The sequence below is a fragment of the Capricornis sumatraensis genome, chromosome 7 (genome assembly GCF_032405125.1).
Source record: "Capricornis sumatraensis isolate serow.1 chromosome 7, serow.2, whole genome shotgun sequence".
In the NCBI taxonomy this organism is placed as follows: Eukaryota; Metazoa; Chordata; class Mammalia; order Artiodactyla; family Bovidae; genus Capricornis; species Capricornis sumatraensis.
In genome coordinates, this window is record NC_091075.1 from 4,448,363 (window position 1) to 4,467,218 (window position 18,856).

General features: G+C 37.4%; 1 protein-coding gene across 2 annotated transcripts in view; it reads left to right on the forward strand.

Annotated features, from left to right (window-relative positions):
- Positions 1-18,856, forward strand: part of MARCHF1 (membrane associated ring-CH-type finger 1) — a 496,731-nt gene that overhangs the window by 218,239 nt on the left and 259,636 nt on the right. For both annotated transcript variants that reach the window (XM_068975579.1, XM_068975580.1), the window contains exon 2: positions 14,492-14,542. In XM_068975579.1, coding sequence (XP_068831680.1) covers positions 14,492-14,542 — 51 coding nt within the window. The remainder of the gene's footprint in view (positions 1-14,491; positions 14,543-18,856) is intronic.

Genomic DNA, 18,856 nt, shown 5'->3' on the forward strand with positions numbered 1-18,856 from the left:
TCACTTTCTGCCATAAGGGTGGTGTCATCTGCATATCTGAGGTTATTGATATTTCTCCTGGAAATCTTGATTCCAGCTTGTGCTTCTTCCAGCCCAGTGTTTCTCATGATGTACTCTGCATAGGAGTTAAATGAGCAGGGTGACAATATACAGCATTGATGTACTCCTTTTCCTATTTGGAACCAGTCTGTGGTTCCATGTCCAGTTGTAACTGTTGTTTCCTGACCTGCATACAGGTTTCTCAAGTGGCAGGTCAGGTGGTCTGGTATTCCCATCTCTGTTAGAATTTTCCACAGTTTATTGTGATCTACACAGTCAAAGGCTTTGGCATAGTCAATAAAGCAGAAATAGATGTTTTTCTGGAACTCTCTTGCTTTCTCGATGATCCAGAGGATGTTGGCGATTTGATCTCTGGTTCCTCTTCCTTTTCTAAAACCAGCTTGAACATCTGGAAGTTCATGGTTCACATATTGCTGAAGCCTGGCCTGGAGAATTTTGAGCATTGCTTTACTAGCGTGTGAGATGAGTGCAATTGTGAGGTCGTTTGAGCATGGCTCTGTTTACTTGTGTTTAAATAAATGAAATCATCCTATATACTTTGCAAATAATCCTATTAAACCACTTCTCATTTTACTTTACATTCTCAGTCTTATTTGGTGGAAATCTCTTTAGGTCAAATGGCAGAGAGCCAATTCATTCTTTTTCATTATTGTGTAATATTTCAGACTGTAGTTCCACTATAACTTAATCATTTTTCTGCTAATGAGCATTGTTTACTATGTTAATCAGGTTCTGGTCAGGAGAGAGAAACCAGGATTTTTATTTTATCATATAGAATTTATTATAAAGACTTATTTCCTAGATGTAAAAGATCACTGAAAGTGAAAGTGAAGTCGTGTCCGACTCTTAGCGACCCCATGGACTGTAGCCTACCAGGCTCCTCAGTCCATGGGATTTTCCAGGTCAGAATACTGGAGTGCGTTGCCATTTCCTTTTCCAGGGGATCTTCTCGACCCAGGGATTGAACGCAGGTCTCCTGCATTGCCGGCAGATGCTTTCCCTCTGAGCCACCAACAGTAAAGGAGGGGAAAAAAAAAAAAAAAAAGGACAGTAAGATATTACAAACTGGAATTGCCAGAAGCCATCTTCTGCCCCCAGGTCTGTGTGAACAAAAAAAGGATAATGGATTTATTAAAAGTTTGGAGGAGGCACCAGTGGAACCAAAGCTCAAACTTCTGAGGAGGGAGCCGGCTGGGCTGTTGCTGGAGTCTAAAACTTGAATCTGCTTCCACAAATGTGCTGCCTGTGAAAGAAGTGATCCTAGGCTGATGCTCACACACAAGAAGCAGTTAAAGAGCCGACAGGAAGCAGTCCCACATTCTTTACCCAGGCTTCCAGTTTCCCTGTGGAGGCCTTCATAACATGTATTCAGAGGGAGATGTGTGACTTTCCATCATCCCAGATCCAGAGTAGAATTAGGAGAGTGGGCTTAAAGGCACCAGACATTAACTTACCAACTGACACATCTCTGTTGCAAGACAGTTTTTTTGTCAATTAAAAACAGAGTTGTATTGAATTCTTAATTATATACCCTTATGTACCAGTGCTTTTATGTCTCTGGCATAGATTCCAAGTGGTGAGATTGCTGCATAAAATAATATTTTAAAATTTAACAGATGTTGAAAAATGGGTTTTTGTTGTTGTTGTTGTTCAAATGATACTGCAGAAATTAACAGACCTGCTAGTAATTTTTAAGAGAATTCCTTCTTCTTACCCACCAGCAATAGAGGCTATTGCTCTTTTCCATTTTCCCAGCATAATGGATATAAAGCATTGTCTTGTTACCTCAATTTTCATTCTCCTGATTGCTTGTGATTTTAAGTATGTTGTCATATGCATATTAACAATCTGTAGTTACTTTTTATTCATTTCAATTCTTGTCTTTTGCTTAATTTTTGTTGTTGCTGTTGTTGTTGGGATTCTTTCTGTTACCATTTGTGTGTATGTGTGAATAGACAAAGCCTTAGATTCCTCCGTGATTCAGATCATAAAAAAATCTGCCTGCAATGCAGGAGATCAAGGTTCAATCCCTTGAGAAGGAAATAGCTACCCACTCCAGTAGTCTTGCCTGGAGAATTACATGGACAGAGGAGCCTAGTAGGCTACAGTCCACAGGGTCGCAAAGAGTCGGACATGACTTAGCAACTATCATTTTGACAATTATAGAAACTGAACTTTATCAGTCTTCTGTACTGTACTTTTTTCTAACTCTATTGTTTGTTTATTCACTTCTATTTTTGCATTTTTCCAATATAATATAACCAAATACAACTTACCACTTCTGATTCCTGTATTATATAGATGTCTCTCACCCCAAAATTGGATTTATAATATAGGTTTATTTCAAGGACTTTTTATTACTTTTTATATTTTAAACTTTGTTTTATATACTCTGGCTATAAATGTCATTTGATATGGATTTACTTTTTATTGTCCAGAAGCATTTATTATATTACCTATCATTTCAATATTAATTTGACTACTAGTTTTATTATATGTGAAATTCCTATACTTATTTGGTTTTCTATTCTAGATTTTACTGACTTTTGACTAGAATTTCCTTGGCAACTCAGTTGGTAATGAATCCGCCTGTCATGCCGGAGTCCCTTGTTCAATTTCTGGTTTGGGAAGATCCCCTGGAGAAGCGAAATGCTACCCAATTCAGTATTCTTGGGGTTTCCTGATGACTCAGATGGTAAAGAATCCACCTATAATGTGGAAGACCTGAGTTCAATCCATGAGTGGGGAAGATTCCCTGGAAGAGAGCATGGCAACCCACTCCAGTATTCTTGCCTGGAGAATCCCCATGGACAGAGGGGCCTGGCAGACTACAGTCCATGGGGTCACAAAGAGTCAGACATAATTTAATATATCAACTATCATTTCAATATTAATTTTACTACTAGCATTGTCACATGTGAAATTCTTTTACCTATTTCTGAATCTTCTATCCTGGGTTTCAGACTTTTGATTAATTCTTATGCCAATAACATACTCACTTAATGACAGTGACTTTATATGGGTAGTGCCTAAAATAAGGAGATGTCTTTTTTCCAGGATGTTTTTTGTCTATTCTCAGATTTTTTTTTTAATGTTTTTACATTTATTAATCAATTTATCGAATAACAATAAACTCTTTTTTTTTTTTTTTTTAGCAACAAACTCTTGAGCAGGAAATATAATGCATCTATCATCCTAGATTGGCAGTGTACAACCTTCAGGCTATTTGAAAAGAGACTATGTCATCCAACCTAGTAAGAGTAAATTATAAGTAAATATGAAATATATCATCTAGAAAATTAGCCATATACTACAAATTCCTATTATATAGTTTGAGCAGCATCTATTTCACTGAAGAATAAATTTCCTCTTGCATAAATAATAGTTTATTTCAAAATATGGCACACCTGGAAGTCACTGTACTGGAGTTTCATATATGAAACAAAATTGAAAATCAACTTTTGATGAAGAATGCCTGTACAACAAAATTATTTTGATACTGATTGTGCATCTAAGAATACTAATTTACCTAACAAAAATGTTTCATCAGACATTTCTTTTTATATATATGCTCTTTAAAATAATTTTATCTATTTTCTTTCTACTTCAAAAAACAAAATTAAATTTCATTTGAGATTTTATTGAACTGACACTCTATTTACATGTCAATTTATAGAGGATCTATATTTTATGAAATATTCTTGCTATTAAAAATTGTTTTAAGATCATGATTTATACTCCTCAATAAGATATTATATTTTATATTTTAATAAGATTTTAAGAGGATCTTTTCATATCTATTCTTAAGTGTTTTATAGGTTTGGGTTTTATTTTTACACTTCTGGGTATTTATAACTAGAAGAGAGAAAGCTATTGATTTTGCAGTATTTCCATTAGGAGAGACTAAACTGTTATATAAAGAAACCCAAAAATGTGGTGACCCCAAAGAAATACAAATTTATTTATCTCTTGTGACTGTTTAGAATGTATATTACAAGTTAGCAGATGGCTTTTCACTAATGGTCATTAAGGGACTCAGGGGAATTCAGTTCTACCACCTTTAATATGTGCTTCTTGGCTTGTTCCAATAGACACCATCCTTACATAGAGCAGCAGAAGAGAATGGGGTAAAGTTTAGATTTATGGAACAAGCAAAAAGCTGACAAATATTAGCTCTGTCCACGTCTCACTGGAGGGAATTTGGCCATAGGCAACCTGTAATTGGAAGGAACCCTGAGAGATGTAACATGACAGGGATAATGCATACCTGGTTACCATTTTCTTAGTACAGAAGAAGGAATAGTGGGTTTTAGGAAATTTGTAGACTCTGCCGTGGTATACATATTCTCTATCTAGCCATTGTACTAAAGTCTCATTAACTGCAGCTTCTTTTTATAACTAGAGGCAGTTGGAATTTATATAAAATTATATTTATCAATAAGAGAAAAATGGCTTATTTATAGCTTCTTTTTCAATAATATTTCAAATATTTTATCATTTTGTTATTATGTTTGTTAGAAACTCTAAGTTAAGCTGAATAATAATAGCAAGAGCAAGCATCTCATGCTTCCCTGGAGGCTCAGTGGTAGAGAGTCTTCCTGCCAATGCAGGACACATGGGTACCATCCCTGATCCAGGAAGACCTCACTTACCACAGAGCAACCAAGCCGATGCAGCATAACTATTGAGCCTGTGCCCGAGAGCCCAGGTGCCACAGCTGTGAAGCCACTGCAGTGAAAAGCCTGCACACCGCAACTAGAGAGCAGGCCCTGCTCAACAAAGCAGAGAGAAGCCCACGTGCAGCAAGGAAGGCCCAGAGCAACCAGAGTAAATAAAATCATATAAAAAGAGCAAGTATCCCTAAAAGAACATCTTTAATTAATGAATTTTAGTATTTTGCAATTTAAGATAATATTTGATAATGATTTTTAAGATATTATCTTTATCACTGCAAAGATTTCCTTCAATTTTTACTTTACTTAAAGCTTACATTGCCATAAGAGTGCCAAAGTGTGTTAAACAGCTTAACTATAGGATCATAATGTTTTTCTTTTTCAGAGAATTGTTGATCAATTTTCTGATAAGGAAATATCCTGAATAAATCTTACTTTATTCCTTGAGCATTTTTTGGTACACTGCTGGTGTATCAAACATACATGCTACTATTAGATACATATTAGACACATGCTAATATGTTAAAGGAATTTTTTCATCTTTAGTCCCAACTAATACATAGTTTAGGCTTCCTAGGTGGCACAGTGGTAAAGAATCCAGTTGCCAATGCAGGAGAGGCAAGAGTGAATATTCAATCCTTGGGATGGGAATATCCCCTGGAAAAGAAAGTGGCAACACACTCTAGAATTCTTGTCTTGAAAATTCCACGGACAGAGGAGCCTGGTGGGAGAGTCCATGGGATCAAAAAGAGTCAAGCACAACTGAACAGAAGTCCATAGTATAACTTTCTTTTATTTTTATTGTTTATTTTTGATACTGTCTTAATACAGTCAAAGTTTCATTTATACAGAGTTCATAATATGGATTAGGGAATTTTATATTCTTATGGTCAAGAATAGTGTAAATAAAACTGTGATTATGTTTTCTTGAAAAGTAAGTGTATGGAAAGAGCAAATTAGCTGAGATGGTATGGTCAGACTCTCTCACTCCACAGCCTCTTGCTCTTGCCCCACGTTTTCTAAATAATGATTATGTAACAGCTGAGATCATTTGTAGCCTGCACATGCATGTCATGCAGTACTCAGTCACGGGCTGTGTGCACCACACATATATGTGAGCTGCACCTAGAAAGAGGGGACATTTTACCACTGTGGCCCAGCTGTGTCTGCTGTGTCAGCCAGAGGAGAATACTATTACAGCTGCTGGCTCAGACAGGGGAGAGACTATGCTATACTGTGTCATGTTATGGCTGCTGCTAAGGCTGCTGGGCCAGCCAGGAGTGTCTCTGATTATATCCTTTCTTATTTCTTACATATTTCTGCTCTCCTAAATAAGTTTTTAAAAATTTCATAAGGAATGCATCTACTTTGGAATTATTTTCAAAAAGTTGCTATAAAAATAGTTCTTTATTCTTATTTATGTCCATGTAATGAGTTTTAGCTTTTATATTTTATTGTTTTTACTGAATTAAAAAAAAAAAAAATTTATTTGCTACTGTGTTCTTCAGTAATGAAGGCCTTTAAAGTTGCAAAATTTTATCTGGATATAGCTTTTGTCGTGTTACATAAGTCTTAGTATAACAATTTCCATAATTTCTGACTAATTTTTCAAAAGTTTTAATTTATTTGAACCAAGCATTATCTTAAAATGTGTTAGTTTTCAGGTGATCAAAATGTATTAGTAACATTTCAAATTTTTATTTCTAATTTTACTGGCTCAATATCAAGAGAAGTACCCTATAAAATCTCTACTTGGAGATTTTTGTTGAGGTACTACTTGAAGCCAGATAAATTTTAAGTATTTCATAGGCATTCTGCCTTATGGGGCTTCCCTCGTGGCTCAGAGGTTAAAGCGTCTGCCTGTAATGCGGGAGACCTGGTTTCGATCCCTGGGTTGGGAAGATCCTCTGGAGAAGGAAATGGCAACCCACTCCAGTCGTCTTGCCTGGAGAATCCCATGGACAGAGGAGCTTGGTGGGCTACAGTCCACGGGGTCGCAAAGAGTCGACACGACTAAGCGACTTCACTTTCACTTTCTGCCTTATGACCCAGCAATCCGACTGCTGGGCATACACACCAAGGAAACCAGAATTGAGACAGACACGTATACCCCATTGTTCATCGCAGCACTGTTTATAATACCCAGGACATGGAAGCAACCTAGATGTCCATCAGTAGATGAATGGATAAGAAAGCTGTGGTACATATACACAATGAAGTATTACTCAACCATTAAAAAGAATAGATTTAAATCAGTTCTAAAGAGGTGGATGAGACTGGAGCCTATTATGCAGAGTGAAGTAAGCCAGGAAAACACCAATACAGTGTACTAACGCATATATATGGAATTTAGAAAGACAGTAATGATAACCCTGTATGTGAGACAGCAAAAGAGACACAGATGTATAGAACAGTCTTTTGGACTCTGAGGGAGAGGGAGAGGGTGGGATGATTTGAGAGAATGGCATTGAAACATGTATACTATCATATAAGAAACAAATAGCCAGCCCAGGTTCGATGCAGGATACATGATGCTTGGGGCTGGTGCACTGAGACAACCCAGAGGGATGGTACGGGGAGGGAGGAGGGAGGGGGGTTCAGGATGGGGAACACGTGTACACCCGTGATGGGTTCATGTTGAAGTATGGCAAAATCAATACAATATTGTAAAGTAAAAACAATAATAATAATTAAATAAATGATAAATGGTTTAAAAAATAAAGGCAAGGAAAAAAAGTATTTTTTATCAAAAGGACATGTGGATTTTAATAAATCTATTGAGTTTTATTATATTATTCAATGTCTTTGTGTCATTTTTTTTATTACAAGCCACATTGCTTTGAAAGACTTTTCTTCTATTTTAAGCTTTAATTCTTTAACTGTTTAGCAGAAATAGTTTCATGATCAAGTTAAAATTTTTCAGATGATGCTCGAAATTGCCTCACTTTTTCCTCTTTCAAATATTCTTGTCTTTTATCCCGGGGTGAGGAGGACAAAGGAAGAAAACTGTAGAATACCATCATATCTGTTGTCTGATTAGTGGTCTGAAATTATCTTATTCTGATTTCTGCACTTAGAAATAGATTTTTTTTTCCTTCAAAAACAAACAAAAATCCTCCCTCAAGCTTCTTTACTTCCCTCTCCTGATTACTGGTATGATATAGAGGGTAGTCTTCTGTAGATAAATACAAGTCCACTGTATCATACATTCTTTAACACAGAACATTCCACTTTAAAGGAACTATGTCATTTTCCTTAGATTATAATGTTAAATGAGTAAAAACAATTTAGCAACAATTTCCTTATTTGGTAAGCATTTATTCTTGCTAGTGATAAAAATCAAAACTTGCTTAGTAAGGTCAAATTTAAAAAATAATTCTTACGTGAATAATAATAATCACAACAAATTAGCAACATGTGATACATTAAAAAGTATAAACTTTTGAAAAGATTTTAAACTAGTTATGAAATTAGAAGTCTCCCTGCATGCCATAAATAAGCTGCTAAGATTGATCTACTAAAATATCTTATCAACATTATTGCTTCACAATCCCATAATTTTTGTGTAGGTTTTTTCTGGAACTCTTGTTGGTTTCAACTTTTAGTGACCTACAAGATCATTATAATTTGGGTACCAGTAAGTCACATTATATACTGTGAGAGCTTCTATTTAATCTAAGGTGAATCAGTGAACTAAAATGGACTGCAATAGGTTAATTTAACTCAGATGACCATTATATCTACTACTGTGGGCAGGAATCTCTCAGAAGAAATAGAGTAGCCATCATGGTCAACAAAAGAGTCCAAAATGCAGTACTTGGATGCAATCTCATAAACGACAGAATGATCTCTGTTTGTTTCCAAGGCAAACCATTCAATATCACAGTAATCCAAGTCTATGCCCCAACCAGTAATGCTGAAGAAACTGAAGTTGAACGATTCTATGAAGACCTACAAGACCTTTTAGAACTAACTCCCAAAAAAGATGTCCTTTTCATTATAGGGGACTGGAATCCAAAAGTAGGAAGTCAAGAAACACCTGGAGTAACAGGCAAATTTGGTCTTGGAGTACAGAATGAAGTAGGGCAAAGGCTAATAGAGTTTTGACAAGAAAATGCACTGGTCATAGCAAACACCTTCTTCCAACAACACAAGAGAAGACTCCACACATGGACATCACCAGATGGTCAACACCAAAATCAGATTGATTATATTCCTTGCAGCGAAAGATGGAGAAGCTCTATAGAGTTAACAAAAACAAGACCAGGAGCTGACTGTCGCTCAGATCATGAACTCCTTATTGCCAAATTCAAATTTAAATTGAAGAAAGTAAGGAAAACCACTAGATCATTCAGGTATGACCTAAATCAAATCCCTTATGATTATACAGTGGAAGTGAGAAATAGATTTAAGGGACTAGATCTGATAGACAGAATGCCTGATGAACTAGAAATGAGGTTCTTGTACAGGAGACAGGGATCAAGACCATCCACATGGAAAAGAAATGAAAAAAAAGCAAAATGGGTGTCTGGGGAGGCCTTACAAATAGCTGTGAAAAGAAGAGAAGTGAAAAGCAAAGGAGAAAAGGAAATATAAAAGCATCTGAATGCAGAGTTCCAAAGAATAGCAAGAAGAGATAAGAAAGCCTTCCTCAGCGATCAGTGCAAAGAAATAGAGGAAAGCAACAGAATGGGAAAGACTAGAGATCTCTTCAAGAAAATTAGAGATACCAAGGGAACATTTCATGCAAAGATAGGCTCAATAAAGGACAGAAATTTTATGGACCTAACAGAAGCAGAAGATATTAGGAAGAGGCAGCAAGAATACACAGAAGAACTGTACAAAAAAGATCTTCATGACCCAGATAATCACAATGGTGTGATCACTCACCTAGAGCCAGACATCCTGGAATATGAATTCAAGTGGGTCTTAGAAAGCATCACTATGAACAAAGCTAGTGAAGGTGTTGGAATTCCAGTTGAGCTATTTCAAATCCTGAACGACGATGCTGTGGAAGTGCTGCACTCAATATGCCAGCAAATTTGGAAAACTCAGCAGTGGCCACAGGACTGGAAAAATCAGTTTTCATTCCAATCCCAAAAAAAGGCAATGCCAAAGAATGCTCTAACTACTGCACAATTGCACTCATCTCACATGCTGGTAAAGTAATGCTCAAAATTCTCCAAGCCAGGTTTCAGCAATACATGAACCGTGAACTTCCAGATGTTCAAGCCGCTTTTAGAAAAGGCAGAGGATCCAGAGATCAAATTGCCAATATCTGCTGGATCATCGAAAAAGCAAGAGAGTTCCAAAAAAACACCTATTTCTGCTTTATTGACTATGCCAAAGCCTTTGACTGTGTGGATCACAATAAACTGTGGAAAATTCTGAGACAGATGGGAATAGCAGACCACCTGACCTGCCTCTTGAGAAACCTGTATGCAGGTCAGGAAGCAACAGTTTGAACTGGACATGGAACAGCAGACTATTTCCAAATAGGAAAAAGAGTACATCAAGGTGGTATATTGTCATCCTGCTTATTTAACTTATATGCAGAGTACATCATGAGAAACCCTGGACTGGGAGAAACACAAGCTGGAATCAAGATTGCCGGGAGAAATATCAATAACCTCAGATATGCAGATGACACCGCCCTTATCGCAGAAAGTGAAGAGGAACTCAAAAGCCTCTTGATGAAAGTGAAAGAGGAGAGTGAAAAAGTTGGCTTAAAGCTCAACATTCAGAAAACAAAGATCATGGCATCTTGGTCCCATCACTTCATGGGAAATAGATAGGAAAACAGTGGAAACAGTGTCAGACTTTTTTTTTTTTTTGGCTCCAATCACTGCAGGTGGTGACTGCAGCCATTAAATTAAAAGATGCTTAATCCTTGGAAGGGAAGTTATGATCAACCTAGATAGCATATTGAAAAGCAGAGATATTACTTTGCCAATGAAGGTCCGTCTAGTCAAGGCTATGGTTTTTCCCGTGGTCATGTATGGATGTGAGATTTGGACTGTGAAGAAAGCTGAGCTTCAAAGAATTGATGCTTTTGAACTGTGGTGTTGGAGAAGACTCTTGAAAGTCCCTTGGACTGCAAGGAGATCCAACCAGTCCTTTGTGAAGGAGATCAGCCCTGGGAATTCTTTGGAAGGAATGATGCTAAAGCTGAAACTCCAGTATTTTGGCCACCTCATGTGAAGTGTTGACTCTTTGGAAAAGACTCTGATGCTGGGAGGGATTGGGGGCAGGAGGAGAAGGGGATGACCAAGGATGAGATGGCTGTATGGCATCACTGACTCGATGGACGTGAGTCTGAGTGAACTCCGGGAATTGGTGATGGACAGGGAGGCCTGGTGTGTTGCAATTCATGGGGTTGCAAAGAGTCAGACACGACTGAGTGATTGAACTGAACTGAAAGAATTTAAACTGATCATAATGACTTATGACAACCATATTTCACTGATCCAGAAAAAAAGAACACATCACAGCAATAGTAATGGGACGAACCACCCAATTAATCAGTAGCAAGTTGGACAGATGGCTTTGGAACTTTTCCATGAGGGAAAAAAAGTGCTTCTTCTGTTGCTTTGCTTTGAAAGCAAAGCAGACTGGAATCTTTAATTCTCTTTGGTAGAGAGCAATTTGATTCTCCATTCTTAAGTTTTATATGCCAGAATCTGATCCACAGTGGAGGTGGAATTTCAGGACAGAGAAACCAGAGTGCTTATATTAAAATTACAGATCTAGTAACTTGTAATGATTGTCATGATTTTCAATGTAGCTCTTTGGGTATTTCCTCTACCTGTGAATAATAATAGGAATATTATAATCTTGTAATCTATAAATTTTTTAATCTATAACTCATTTGATCCAGCCCCCAATATATTATCTATCCATTTCACAGGGAGGAATTTAGAGGCCTGGGATCTTGAATACACTCCTGCTAGAACTAGTGCAAAGGTACAAGTCTAGTTCACATCAAAACCCCAAATTTTACACCACCACAGGTGAGCAACAGGGTAACTTCTCTGTTCCCAAGTGTTAACTGGAATAAAAATAATAGAGACCTTAGCCATGGCAAAATGCTAGCCCTTGTCTAAGCTTGTTTATTTCCTTCAGTGACTAACCTTGTATTAAAACAGAATAGAACTAATGGATTTCAAGGTAAAAGGCCTTTTGAAATACTAAATAATCAATCAGGTGTTCCCCACGCAGCTAGACCAGGAGCTGCTGTGGGAATTGTCTGCTTATTATAGCCCCATGATGAACTCATTCACAATTGTGGAAGGACCTGACCCTCGTTTTTATCTCAAGACATTGCAGAGTCCCACTTGGTTGGAAAAAGTAGGTAACCTGATGTCAAATCCAATTTGTATAGTACTTCTTAGTTCTTGCTGAAGCACCTTTCAATTTTAGTTCTTTGGTTAGGTTCTCAAATATCACATAAATATAAAAAACACAGTAAAAGAACCAGGACAATCAAACTACCCTCAAGTCTGTTATATCATTGACCTCTCTTCTATCAAGTAGCATGTCAAAATACTGAATTTTACTGAGAAGAAAAGATGGATTTGTTTTGTTTTCTGGTCTGTAGAAGAGGAGTTGAAGTGTCAGTGGAAAAGTACCTCTCTCCATCACCAGAGGAAGCTAATCAAGGAAAAATGTCTTCGGGGAACACACACATTAATCTCCAGCTGGATCACAGGGCTGTTACAAGGTGTAACTGATCGTATAGTTGTGACTCATTTTGGTCTGTAATAACATGCTTCACAGTGACATTCATGGTTGTATGACATGAAAGTTGCATGTAAAGGAAAAAGCCCTGTTCAGCTGTAATGCCTGCAAGCCTGCGCCAGACTCAGTGACAGTCTGCAGTGAATGCAGCCACTGTGTTTCCACATTAACACATTGCCATATCCCCTCATCACAGTGTTTCTGAAAACTGTCTCCAGCAGTCATCGCTGGGCAACTTCAGACCCGCAGGTTGTTATAAAAACTTAGTTTTCAAAAATGACTTCTGTCAAGATGCACTGTGGTTGTTGAAAGGTTGTTGTTGAATCACGACGCCAGGATTCTTGGCCCCCGGAGGAGACGAATTCAATCCGGGGCCAGAGACGAGGCTTGATCACTCAGAGCTTTTATGTAATAAAGTTTTATTACAGTATAAAGGAGATAGAGAAAGCTTCTGACATAGGCATCAGAAGGGGGCAGAAAGAGTACCTCCCTGCTAGTCTTCAGCTGGATGTTATATAGTCACCAGCAGTCTGTTAATGAAAAAAAGGAATGTCTCAAAACTTAGAATGGCACCATGCTCCTCACCCATAAGATGTATTTTGGGATAATCTTAGCACCAAATGGTTTATCTTGGGCCATAAAATGATTAATTTGAATCTTGAAGAAGGGCAGATCACCATACAAATAGTTTCATTTACATAGATTAGAGGGACAATATCGGAGTATAACATACTGGTTTATCAAGTAGGTTCTGAGCCCAAAAGGCGGAACCGACTTGAAGACAGAGTTTGGGGTAAATGCATAGTACATTAGCATAGCTTAAGATAAACATTTCCGTAAGAAAAAGGCAATGGCTAACTTCAAGTGAAACCAGGTGTCATTATGGCAACACAGAATTTTAAGAGAAACCTCCTTTTAAATTTGTATAGAGAAGGAAAAAATATCGCTAGTTTGTTTCCTCCTGCCGCTTAAGAGAGATAAAAATGTCTGACACTTGCAGGCTATTTCCTCCATTTGGAGACCCCTGGCCTTCCTGCCTGTTACCCTCTCATTGTCTACTCTGATCCACTGTGGTATTGAGTCCAGATTCTCAGAAATATTTTTTAAAAGATTTCTAAAGTGCTAAATACAGACCTTTCACAAAATATTGGTTTCCAGAACAGGGTCTTTCAAGGTTTGCTACACTGAAGGAAAGATGTGCTGTGACCTCACTTGCAGATCAGATAACTGGCGTGGCGGGAGGAGGGATGACCTGGAATGGGCCCCGCGCAGCAGCCCTCTGTGGCTGCAGGCAGCGCAATGCCTGAGGCCTTCTAACGAGGGGGACCACTCGTAGGGGCCCTTTTTACTTTAAAATTGTACGAATTTTATCTATTCAAGAGCTTTTTGCATGCTTATTTTCTCCTAAATTGAAAATTCCTTTAGGAAACAAGAACAGAGGTATAATTTTTTAAAAAAATATTTTTTAAGCTTTAAATTTTAAAATATTTTTAATTTAAACAATTACCTTTTAAATTGTTTTTAAACTCTTTCTTATTTTTAAAATAAGATAAAAGACAAATAAAGTGTATTGTAGAAGAATACAAGTTAGTTATGTACCATGTACCAAATATTGCATACAGATGCAATATTTACTGACACTGAAAACCAGAATTTACTCAGAATTTCCTGGTAGCCAAAGCCAAAAAAGAAATAAGGAACTATATTTTCATTTCCGAATCTATTTCAAAGGAACTGCATATATTTTTCTAGAGAAATAAGCATTTCTTGGAAATAAATATTCCTAATATTCCTAGATTGGTATAAACCCTGATACTAATTGAAATGTTTTTTTAAAAAGACAGTAATATGTACTACACAAATAAAATTTGGTATGAGAAATACTATCTTCTGTAAGCAGTTTTTATGTCTGTCAGATCAGTAAGAAGGACATCTACGTCTTGGCCTGTGATATGCTTTCTTTTCTCAGTAGTAAAGATTATTGCTATATTTTAATCAATGTCTCCAATCTTACTTTTCAGAATGACAAATCCCCAAGGCGATCTGCAAGTCGATCAAGTAATATTTCAAAAGTAAGTGAAATATATTCATTTCCTTGTTTATTGATTTACATATTTTATGAGTTCAAGTAAATATTTTATAATGTTTTACATGCAATTGTTATCTGTGACCAATGTATAAATATGACTTGCTAATGGTAATAACTATTTTAAGGGTTTACTGTGATAAAAGGACATGTTTTCACACAACAAAATGAGTGAAGCTATTTTTTTCCTCTTCAGTGCTGTATGCAAAAAAATAATTTGCTGCTTTCAGGGTGTCACTCAAAGCATGTTAATCCTCTCACTTCATCTCAGAGGGCTGCCACACACATCAGTGGACACTCTGTCAAGCATCATGGGTACAATTTGCCTGAACTGAATTTTTCCAGGTGTTTGGGCTCAACTATGGTGGAACTTAACCAGGGCAAGTTTTTGAAAGCAATTTAAGACATTAGTTTGGTAAGATATTTGCTTTAAAGAGTCAATGGTTGAAAAAAATCATATTGCTCCCTAGATTATCTATAAATCCAAGCAAGACACCAGAGTGTTGAAAAGGTTATGGCATAGGAGAGATATTCTGTTTTTTTATTTCACCTTGAAAAAAAATTCAGTTCAGTTCAGTCGCTCAGTTGTGTCTGACTCTTTGGAACCCCGTGGACTCAGCACACCAGGCCTCCCCATCCATCACCAACTCCCAGAGTTTACTCAAACTCATGTCCATTGAGTTGATGATGTCAAACAACCATCTCATCCTCTGTCGTCCACTTCTCCTTCTGCCTTCAATCTTTCCCAGCATCCGGGTCTTGCCAATGAGTCAATTCTTTGAATCAGGTTCCCAAGTACTGGAGCTTCAGCTTCAGCATCAGTCCTTCCAATGAATATTCAGAGCTAATTTCCCTTAGGATGGACTGGTTGGATCTCCTTGCTGTCCAAGGGGCTCCCAAGATTCTTCTCCAACACCACAGTTCAAAAAGATCATTTCTTTGGTGCTCAGCTTTATTTACAGTCCAACTCACATCCATACATGACTACTAGAAAATCATAGCTTTTACTAGATGAACATTCCTTGGGTTGGTCATAATTTTTCTTCCAAGGATCAAGTGTCTTTTAATTTCATTGCTGCAATCACCATCTGAAGTGACTTTGGAGCCCCAAAGAAATCAAGTCCATCACTGTTTCCACTGTTTTGCCATCTATTTGCCATAAAGTGATGGGACCAGATGCCATGATCTTCGTTTTCTGAATGTTGAGTTTTAAGCCAACTTTTTCACTTTCCTCTTTCACTTTCATCAAGAGGCTCTTTAGTTCTTTTTCACTTTCTGCCATAAGGGCAATGTCATCTACATATCTGAGGTTATTGATATTTCTCTCGGCAATCTTTATTACAGCTTTTGCTTCATCCAGTCCAGCATTTCTCATGATGTACTCTGCATATAAGTTAAATAAGCAGGGTGACTATATATGGCCTTGACGTACTCCTTTCCCAATTTGGAACCAGTCTGTTCCATGTGTGGTTCTAACTGTTGCTTCTTGACCTGCATACAGATTTCTCAGGAGGCAGGTCAGGTGGTCTGGCAGTCCCATCTCTTTAAGAATTGTCTAAAGTTTATTGTGATCCACACAGTCAAAGGTTTTGGCATAGTCAATAAAGCAGAAGTAGATACTTTTCTCAAACTCTCTTGCTTTTTTAATGATTCAGTGAATGTTGACAATTTGATCTCTTGTTCCTCTGCCTTTTCTAAATCCAGCTTGAATATCTGGAAGTTCATGGTTCATTTACTGTTGAAACCTGGCTTGGAAAATTTTGAGCATAACTTTGCTAGTGTGTTAGATGAGTGCAATTGTGTGGTAGTTTGAGCATTCTTTGGCATTGCCTTTAAATTGGTATTGGAATGAAAACTGATTTTTTTCCAGTCCTGTGGCCACTGTTGAGTTTTCCAAATTTGCTGGCATATTGAGTGCAGCACTTTCACAGCATCATCTTTTAGGATTTGAAATAGCTTGACTGGAATTCCATCAGCTCCACTAGCTTTGTTCATAATGATGCTTCCTAAGGCCCACTTGACTTCATATTCCAGGATGTCTGGCTCTAGGGGAGTGATCACACCATAGTGATTATCTGGGTCATGAAGATCTTTTTTGTACAGTTCTTCTGTGTATTCTTGCCACCTCTTCTTATATCTTCTGCTTCTTTTAGGTCCATACCATTTCTGTACTTTCTTGTGCCCATTATTGTATGAAAAGTTCTCTTGGTATCCCTAATTTTCTTGAAGAGATCTCTAGTCTTTCCCATTCTATTTTTTTCCCTCTATTTCTTTGCACTGATCACTGAGGAAAGCTTTCTTATCTCTCCTTGCTATTTTTTGAAACTGTGCATTCAGATGGGTATATCTTTCCTTTTCTCCTTTACTTTCTGCTTCTCTTCTTTTCATAACTATTTGTAAGGCCTCTTCAGACAACCATTTTGCCTTTTTGCATTTCTTTTTCATGGGGATGATCTTGATCCCTGCTTCCTGTACAATGTCATGAACCTCCATCATGACAGAGTTCTTCAGGCACTCTATCAGATCTAATCCCTTGAATCTATATGTTACTTCCACTGTATAATCATAAGGGATTTGATTTAGGCCACACCTGAATGGTCTAGTGGTTTTCCCTACTTTCTTCAACAAAAATTAAGAGCTATTTTCTAAGATGAGTTGCTATGCAATTTATAGATTGATATTTGGAGAGTGAAAAGTCATTTAAAGCCATTTGTGAAATTGAAAAATTATGACTTTTGAAAATTTAATGCTAATAAAGATGAATTTGCCATGAAGAGAACACTCATGACAGGTCCCTGCAGTTGCCAACACTCTTTCCAGCCCTGAGATCAGCTTTGTATATAAATTTTGCATTATTTTCCTTCAGAAGGGCTCCCAAAGCAGCAATAAACTATAGGTACTACAGAACATAGACCCACTCCCATTTTGATAAGTTTTTGTTTTGTCTTGTTTTCACAAACAAAGGGCTTTATTATTCATTGAAAAAATAGCAGTAGCCAAATTATCAGCATTTTCTTAAGCTGGTTTCCCAAGGCTGATTCTAATGATACAGTGTTAAGATGGTCAGGGGGAACCTGTCAACACACTGGTTCAGGTACAGGAATGTCTGCACTTAAGAAGCTCTAATAGATAGTAGAGATGCCTGTCTGTTGCTCTATAGGGAGACCACCTCTCTGTGTTGCAATGCTCTCCACTGTACAGACAAACTCAGTAACATAGGCCAGAACAAAAGCAGTCAGTGTTTCTGCTTCCAAGATGTGCAGAGATGCAACACACCCACGGAGAACTGTATCTCAACAGATGGAACCACTCATCCCTACGGACTTTCCAATCTAGGCATCTTCCTAACATTTGCGAGTCCCTGTGCCCAGAAGTGAAAGCACCAGCCCCAGGGACAGGGGACCTGAGTGTACATCATCACTGTCACTTCCTACTTCTGGGACCAGAGACACTCATCCTCCCTGAGACACACTTGCCACCACTGAGACATGAGGTGATGGTATCAGTCACCTGAAAGTTTTTCTCAAGTGGTTGTGAATCAAAACAGTACCTCTCCATGAATCATCACATCATGGAGAGTCCTGCCTGAAAGTACATGGCATCATCATCTTTCTGAGCATGAATGTTAATATTGACCTAAAAACCTGTAGACAGTACTGACAACTCCTTCGTCATGCCAAATATTTCTTTGTGACCCAGGTGAAATTGTATCTTCATTTCCAAGCTGCTGTTTGACTTCTACATAATGCAGCATGTTTATTACTTTTACCTTTTATTTTATTCTTTTTTTTTTAATTGGAGGATAATTGGTTTTCAATGTTGTGATGGTTTCTGCTGTACATCAACATGAATCAGTCATAATCATATTCATTCTTTAAGAAATGAGAAAATCTGAAGTAAAGTTTTCCTTCCATGAGTTCTCCTTCCGGGCTCTGACACATATTAATTGCAGCCTTGAGTAGGAGACAATTGATGATAAAATACATTGTATTCAAAGAGAAAAGAAAAGTTCTGTTCTTGTAATTGTGCAGTTGCAAAAGCTCAAATCATCACACACCTGTAGGGGTGAAAGGATTTCAGTATGCTTAATTTTATTTTGCTTCAGCCAACAGGATTCCACTTTTATTTATGTTCAGAAGGATGGGGATAGAAGATAAATCCATTGTTGAATCCTTAATACTTTTAATTGAATGATTAAGTGATAAACTCTTCATTAAGACCAGATAACTTACCAAAGATGGAATGGCAAAAGTATAGCAATATTTGAGCTTTTGGACTTTTAAAGAGGTGGAGAAAAAAA